The 8809-nt window shown below is 43.9% G+C and overlaps 1 protein-coding gene across 1 annotated transcript; it reads left to right on the top strand.

Annotated features, from left to right (window-relative positions):
• Positions 1–5897: 5897 nt before the first annotated feature.
• On the top strand, positions 5898–8525 carry LOC309568928 (uncharacterized protein; the record flags this gene model as incomplete). The annotated part of the gene is made up of 1 exon (XM_082274698.1): positions 5898–8525. One exon carries the CDS (start codon positions 5898–5900, stop codon positions 8523–8525), a length of 2628 nt encoding a protein of 875 aa, XP_082130824.1.
• Positions 8526–8809: the final 284 nt, after the last annotated feature.

The following is an 8809-nucleotide window of genomic DNA, read 5'->3' as shown; positions in this document are numbered from 1 at the left end:
CTCTCTGGGAGGGTTATAAACTGACACTGATGTTGCTAGTGACATTAATACAGATGGTTTGCACCTAAATGGAAGCGGTCTCTTGTGCTGGGGGAAGAGGTGTTTGGAAATGCTGGATGAGTATTTAAACTAGGATTGAGGGGGAGGGTAAATTAGATTATCCACTTCCCGCAAACCGATGTAGCTCTACGTCAGCTCGGAGAAGTGGTTGTACCGGGGTGATGCCTGCAACTAGAGGCATCATCCCGCTACCATTTTTTTAGAGCCGGCGGTCGGCTCTAAAGCCGGATTCGGCTTTGATCGGGTCTCCAATGTAGTAACCCGGAAGCGGCGTGGACGTCACATCTGGGTTAGTCGGGGGCTAAACGCCCCAAATTTAAAAAAGTGTCAGTATTCAAAAATGATGATTTCGACATTTTGAATACATTTGAAGTGCAGTGGAGGGGTCTGGAGTCTTTTAGACCCCCGATCACTCCATAAAGAGTACCTGTCACTGCCTATTACTGTCAAGAGGGATGTTTACTTTGCTTGTGAAAGCAATAAAAGTGATCAGATTTTTTTTTTCTTTTTTATAAAACTGTGCTAAAATTTAAACATAAAATGGAATACATAGGAAAATAAAAGCGCCCCTGTCGCCGTGAGCTCGCACATAAAAGAAAACGCATACGGAAGCCGCGCCCGCAAATTAAAGCGCTGTTTAAACCACACATGTGAGGTATTGCCGCAATCACCTGAGTGAGAGAAATAATTCTAAAAAAGAGCTACTCTGTAACTCTATACTGGTAACTGTTAAAAACTTTTTAAAGCGTTGCCTATGGACATTTTTATTGACCGTAGTTTGTTGCCATTCAACGGGTGTGCGCAATTTTAAACTGTAACATGTTAGATATCTATTTACTCTGCGTAACATCTTTCACAATATACAAAAAAAGTGGGCTAACTTTACTGTTTAGTTTTTTTAAATGCAGTGAAATTTATTTTTCTCTTACGTCCTCCGACAGTCGCCGCCTCTTCATATTCGTCACATATGGGGTATTAGACTTTGCTCCGAAGGAGTAGCTAGGCAACAGAATATGTTAACATTAAAGCTTTTAACATATCCCACCCTCAAGGGGTGGTCCCCTCAGTCAATACCCTCCTACTTCCTGCAACCATATCTCAGTTTTAATGTCTAGCTTGTCACAAACTCAGGACTCTCCAGGAGGAAGTCAGGTCCCTCAGGGACGTTCCGCACTCGTCTCTAAGGACGTGCATGAGATGTCTGGGATTGATGGTCTCGGCTTTCGAGGCGATTCCCTTCGCCCAGTTTCACACGCGGGGTCTCCAAGCGGAGATCCTGTCCATGTGGGACGGGCGACCTCAGTCTCTGGATCTTCCAATCTCGTTGAGTCATCGCACCAGAAGAGCCCTTCTGTGGTGGCTCCAGTCCCCGATGGTGTCCGGGGGCAAGTCGTTTCGTCCTATCTCGTGGACGGTAATCACCACGGATGCCAGCCTGTCGGGCTGGGGTGGTGTTCTGGGCGTTCTGTCCGCCCAGGGGACTTGGTCGGAGGGGGAGTCCTCCCTTCCGATCAACATTCTGGAGTTGCGTGCGATCAATCTCTGTCTTCATCGCTGGACGGACCGGCTGCGGGGCTGCCCGGTTCGGGTGCAGACGGACAATGCCACGGCGGTGGCCTACATCAACCACCAAGGGGGCACCAGGAGTGCCCGAGCGGCTCGAGAAGTGGCCGACATTCTGACTTGGGCCGAGACTCATGTCCCGGCGATAACGGCGGTTCACATTCCGGGGGTGGAGAACTGGCAGGCGGACTATCTGAGTCGCCAGACCCTGGATCAGGGGGAGTGGTCTCTCCACCCGGCTGTCTTCCAGATGTTGTGCGCGAAGTGGGGTCTTCCAGATGTGGACCTGTTCACGTCTCGTCTCAACAACAAGGTGAAAAGGTTCGTGGCAAGGACGCGCGACCCTCGGGCAGACGCGTCGGACGCGTTAGTGGCCCCGTGGCATCAGTACAGGCTGATGTACGCGTTTCCACCGATTCAGTTGCTGTCCAGGTTCCTTCGCAGGTTACTCTCGGAACGCAGCACGGTGATTCTTGTGGCACCGGACTGGCCTCGCCGGTCCTGGTACGCAGACCTCGTGAATCTGGCGGTCGACGCCCCGTGGCGTCTGCCTCTTCGAGACGATCTCCTGTCTCAAGGACCGATATACCATCCTGCTTTACAGTCGCTGGCTTTGACGGCCTGGCTGTTGAGACCGAGGTCCTGAGGGAGAAGGGTCTCTCCCCAGAGGTCGTTCATACCTTGATCAACGCGAGGAAGTCTTCCTCTGGGAAGGTTTATTACCGTACTTGGAAGGCCCATTTTGCTTGGTGTGAGTCCAGGGGATTTTCTCCCCGCACTTACTCGGTTTCCCGAGTGCTGTCCTTCCTTCAAACGGGTGTCGATCAGCGTTTGGCGCTGGCTACGATCAAGGGTCAGGTGTCTGCGCTGGCCGTTCTGTTTCAACGTCCCGTGGCTTCCAACTCCTTGGTTGGCACTTTTGTTCAGGGTGTGCGGCATCTGGTTCCTCCTAGGAGGGATCCTTTGCCCCCTTGGGACTTGAATCTCGTTCTGTCTGTGTTGCAACGTGCTCCTTTTGAACAGATCAGGGAGATCTCGTTGTCTTTTTGGTGGCGATCACTTCGGCTCGCAGAGTGTCGGAGCTGGCAGCTTTGTCCTGCAAGTCTCCGTATCTGGTTGTTCATTTGGATAAGGTGGTCTTGCGACCTAATCCTTCTTTTCTTCCGAAAAGAGTTTCGGAATTCCATCTTAATGAGGATATTGTCTTGCCTTCGCTGTGCGCGAAGCCTAAACATCCAAAGGAGGTGAGATTACACTCTCTGGATGTTGTTCGGGCGATAAGGGTTTACCTTAAATCGACTGAGTCTTTTCGAAAGACGGATTCCTTGTTTGTTCTTCCAGAGGGTCCTCGGAAGGGCATGGCGGCGTCGGCCTCTACCATCGCCAAATGGATCAGGCAGACCATTGAACAGGCCTATGCCTTGCAGGGGAAGGTTCCCCCTGTGCCTGTGAAGGCGCACTCTACTAGATCTCTGAGTACGTCTTGGGCCTGTCGTCATGGGGCTTCTGTAGCCCAGGTGTGTAAGGCGGCGACTTGGTCGACCGTACACACTTTTACAAAATTCTACAAAGTAGATGTTCAGGCATCGGCGGATGCTTCCTTTGGCCGCAAGGTTCTTAGTGCGGCAATTCCCTAGGGTCCCTTGTTGGGGACCTCTGGCTGTTGGGATAAGTTTTTTATCCCATGGTTATTTTTTCCTGGGTTGTTGCTCCTGTTGAGCACTTGTTTTTTCCTGTTGCCCAGCTGGTTTCCTTCCTTTGGTAAGGTTCCTTTCTTTGATGCGGAGACTGCGTTGCCTTTTCGGCGCGGATGCGTTTCCCACCCCTCATGTTTGCACTGCTTTGGGACGTCCCCATATGTGACGAATATGAAGAGGCGGCGACTGTCGGAGGACGTAAGAGAAAACGGAATTTTTGTAAAATCTTACCTGTAAAATTCCTTTCTCTGAGTCCTCCGACAGTCGCCGCCCCCGCCCCTCTTTTGGGGTTTGGTTGTATTCTCTACTGCTATTCCACTAAAACTGAGATATGGTTGCAGGAAGTAGGAGGGTATTGACTGAGGGGACCACCCCTTGAGGGTGGGATATGTTAAAAGCTTTAATGTTAACATATTCTGTTGCCTAGCTACTCCTTCGGAGCAAAGTCTAATACCCCATATGTGACGAATATGAAGAGGCGGCGACTGTCGGAGGACTCAGAGAAAGGAATTTTACAGGTAAGATTTTACAAAAATTCCGTCCCCCCCCCCCCCCCCCAAAAAATGGCGTTTGAAAGACTGCTGCGCAAATACCGCGTGACAAAAAATATTCCAATGACTGCCATTTTATTCTCCAGAGTCTTTGCTAAAAATATATATATATATCCCAGAGGTGTTCAATTGGATTTAGGTCAGGAGAGCGTGGCGGCCATTTAATGGTATCAATTCCTTTATACTCTTGCAACATGAGGCCGAGCATTGTCATGCACCAGGACCCACTGCGCCAGCGTAGGGTCTGACAATGGGTCCATAGATTTCATCTCAATACCTAATGGCAGTTAGGGTGTCATTGTCTAGCCTGTAGAGGTCTGTGCATCGCTCCATGGATATGCCTCCCCATCGCTGACACACCACCAAACCAGTCATGCTAAACGATGTTACAGGCAGCATAATGTTTTCCCTTTCACTTCTTTTACATGTGCTCAGGGTGAATCTGCTCTCATCTGTGAAAAGCACAGGGCATCAGCGGCTGACATGCCAATTCTGGTTTTAAATGGCAATTGCCAAACGAGCTCCACTGGGTTAGTGCCGGGTAGTGAGCACCGAGCCCACTAGAGGACGTCACACTAGTGGCCTGCTGGAGGTTGTTTTGTAGGGCTCTGCCAGTGCTCATCCTGTTTCTCCTTGCACAAAGGAGCAGATACCAGTCCTGCTGATGGGTTAATGACCTTCTACAGCCCTGTCCAGCTCTCCTAGAGTAACTGCCTGTCTCCTGGAATCTCCTCCATGCTCTTGAGACTGTGGTGGGAGACACAACAGACCTTCTGGCAATGGCACGTATTGATGTGCCATCCTGGAGGAGTTGGACTGCCTGTGCAACCTCTAGGGTCCAGGTATAGCCTCATGCCACCAGTAGTGACACTGACCCCAACCAAATGCATAACTAGTAAAAAAAGAAAAGATGAGCAGGGAAAAAAATGTCAGTGGCCTCCACCTGTAAAACCATTCCTGTTTTGTAGCTCATCTTATTGTTGCCCATCTAGTGCACCTGTTAATTTTATTAACACCAACACCCCCCCCCCCCGCTACCTAAAATCTTACTAAACTCAGGACAGTAAAATATGTAGATGCAGAATTGCATGCTTGGTATATTCACTGTGTAACTTAAGTGTTTATTCCTCTGCATTGTGTAAAAAGGCTGTGTGATCCTGTATGAACAGATCCTCCCTCTCCTGCACGTTCACACGGGACAAGTCCAGGTAAGACACAGTAAGTGTAGTTCAGCAGCACATGCTCAGTTTAGTCTTTATTGCTGGAGAGAACACTTCCTAGTTTTAGCTGAGCTATTCAGGTCAAATGGTAGTGACATCACACATTTGAGCGTGTTTTTTAGATCCTAAATGACAGCCTAGTCCCTCCCTCCTCCATGCCCAGTAACTAAAAAAAAAAACACTGTGGGTGAATTGTCACAGCTTGATTCATGGATGATCCACCTCCCATAAAAGCATGAGGACACAGGAGACGCAGTGATTCCAATAAAGGAGATAACACTGTATGTTTTTGCAGTGTTCTTTTTTTTACTTCTCAAGAGCATCAGTTACAGCCTGCAGACGTGCATATTGAGGTAATAGATATTTCTAAACTTTTAAAAATACATTTATTTCCCGATTTTTTTTTTTTTTTTTTTTTTTTTAATTCATACATAAATAATACAGACCATGCCAAAAATGTGTTATGTTTTTCTCTTTTTCATATTTCTCCTGGCAACTGACTGCAAACTTGCAAACACCCCACCCCCTGTCATCCTAATCTTCATCTTCATTACACCTGGCAACTCACTGATGCCTTGCTAACACCTCACCCCGTCATCCTCATCTTCATCACACCTGGCAACCCACTGATATCTCACTAACACCCCACCCCCAGCCATCTTCATCACACCTGGCAATCCACTGCAACTTTGCTAATACCCCACCTTCTGTCATGATGACATTTACAATCTTTTTAATAAATTCTTAGTAATGCTTCGTATTTTTAAGATCTGTAATATACTAAATATTTGTGATCTCTTCTCAGAATGCCTAGCTGTTTTGTTCCTGGATGTTCATCTTCTTGGCGTAAAAAGGACACTTCTTTTCATGTTTTCCCTAAAGAGGAGGCTAGACTAAGACTTTGGCTACAGAATATGAATATACCACATAATGAACTTGAGTATCATGTAATGCGTATACCCCAATCAGGAAGAGCAAAATTTAAAGTTTGTTCAAAACATTTTACAGATAATAACTGGATAATGGGAGGACAAGGCCTTTGTTTACGTTTTGACGCTATACCTACAATTAACATGCCACCTGCACTTGAACCCCAAATTGCAGAACAATATGAACACAATTACTGCAAGCGACAGAAATTGATAATTGACACATCTGATGGTGAAGTAAGGAGTGAGGAATTATCATCCTTTCTTGGAATCTCAGAAACTTCAAGTGGCTTGCATGATCTAATATCTTCGGATTCACCAGAGGGAGAAAAAACCTCATCTATATTGCAAAGTGCAGAGCACATTTATCAAACTGATCCCACGTCACCAGAAATGCTGGCAGATGAAATAGAAGTTTCTACATCAGATGTTTTCAGAGAAAGTTTAACTACACTTTCCAGAAATAAAAAATGTAAAAAGAAAGGATCTCCAAAAAAATTCAAAACTACAATAGGCACAAACACGGAATACTTCCCAGGACAAAAACATAAAGCAATACAGATTAATAATCTATTCATGAAAAAAAATAAAAATGTACAGGTGTCCTTTACAAAATTGCAACATTCAATTGGAATTCAGTGTGACTTGGTAAGTCTTCCTCCACTCATGTCTTTTAATCAACCAATGTCAGTTTCTGAAAAAAACAAATTGAGTCAAAATGGGGAACCTTTTTTATTGCAATTATCATTTTGTGATGCTGAAGGTACATCGCAAGTGAAATATTTCACTGAACAAGCTATGGCAGAGGATATTCAAAATCTTATAATCACTGATCCATCCTCTACTCATTATTGCAGAGATTCTGAAATTGAAGACAATGCAGCACCTCAAAAGGTACTACAAGATGGGGGTTACAATCCAGGTGTGGGGGAGAAGAAATATTTCCAAGAAATGAATGAAGATTATCTAATCGATCCCACTGATCCCGATGCTTCCTTCATTCATATAGAAGACCAATCAGATAAAAAATTAGCAACTGAGAGAAAATTTATTGTGTTTGAGAGTTGTTTAAATGAGCTATTACTGAACAACAAATGCAAATATACCGAAAATTGTCCAGGAAAATTGTTTAAAATAAAAAAATATCTTGTTGGTTCAGCATTAGTTGTAAAAGGCTACTGCAGTGAACACCACAACTTTCATTTGTGGAGCAGCCAGCCATTTGTTGGAAAAACGCCTGCAGGAAACCTTCTGATTTCAGGTTCTATTCTATGCAGTGGTTCTACATTTGTTAACGTTTCTAACTTTTTCTATTTACTGGGCTTATGTGGAATTTCCCAAACCACTTATTACAAAAATCAAAATTACTACCTTTTTCCTATCATCAGTCATCACTGGTATGAAGAACGCAAAGATGTCATTACAAACATTGGACAGCGTACAGTTGCTCTGGCAGGTGATGGACAATGCGATTCACCTGGATTTAGTGCCAAATATTGCACTTATACCTTCCTAGACATGAATACAGATAAAATAATTGATTTTCAGGTAGAGCAAATTAAAACAGGGGTCTCTTCAGTGTCTTTAGAAAAAATTGCATTCGGAAAAGCTCTTCAACGGTTAAAAGATGATAATGTGAAGATTAAAATCATAGCTACCGATCGTCATGTTGGTATTAGAAAAATTATAAAAGAGCAGCATAAAGAAATAATTCACAAATTTGATTTGTGGCACTTTGCCAAATCAATAGGAAACAAATTGCACCAAGCTAGTAAGAGTAGAAATTCACATGAACTGTCAGCTTGGGTGTCTCCTGCTAAAAACCATTTATGGTGGTGTGCTAGCACTTGCAATCAAAATGTGGAGTTGCTAAAAGAAAAGTGGATGTCCCTGGTGTTTCATGCAAGCAACATTCATTCATGGACAGATGGACAGCTGTACAAACAATGTAGCCATGAAGAAACGTTGGACAATAAGGAGGAAGAACATATTTGGCTTTTGCAGGGATCTGCAGCTCATCAAAGAATGAAGGACATTGTTCACAATCCTCGAATTTTGAAAGACCTTGAACATTTGTCAAATTTCTGCCACACTGGAAATTTAGAGGTATTTCATAGTATGTCTTTGAAATATAGATCTAAATGTCATCATTTTGAAATTGATGGCAAAGTAGCACGTACACAACTTGCTGCATTAGATCATAATCGAAATGTTGGCAGAAAGCAAGCTTTTGTTATAAAACCAAAATCCTGTGGCACACCAATACATAATCATGAATGCATCCACAGTAAGGCCAAGAAAAACTGGACCGTGGCAAAAATTTATGACCGTACCACTCAAGAATTTATGATTGATATTTTAGCGGATTCAATTTCTTTGGTGGCTGGAGATCTCAAAGTGGATTGGACTCCAAGACGAAGCTATGAACGGGAAAATTTTGCTCCTTTTCCTTGTCCTGAAAGACCTGATATGCTACAAAGATATCTTTCACAATTCAACCGTTGAAAATGTTGTGTTCTAAATTCCTATTCTTTTTTGTGTTAGATTCTTGAAAGACTTATGTAAAATTTTATAGCTCAGAAGACAAAATCTAAATTACCTAATTACCTAACACCTTTTTCAATAAAATAAACATTTTGAAAAAAAGTAACGCCTGTTCAAAATTTATAAAAAAAAAATAATTTTCAATGGTGGTTGTTACTTGCCATACAGTTTTGAAATAAAAATTCTCTTACACATATATAATTTTGGTTATTACAATTTTATGAATGTTGTTTGACCAACTGCTT

Source organism: Pelophylax lessonae, assembly GCF_965119305.1.
Source record: "Pelophylax lessonae genome assembly, chromosome: 12".
Classification (NCBI taxonomy): Eukaryota; Metazoa; Chordata; class Amphibia; order Anura; family Ranidae; genus Pelophylax; species Pelophylax lessonae.
Note: the sequence above shows the minus strand (reverse complement) of the source record. Positions and strands in the feature narration are given on the sequence as shown.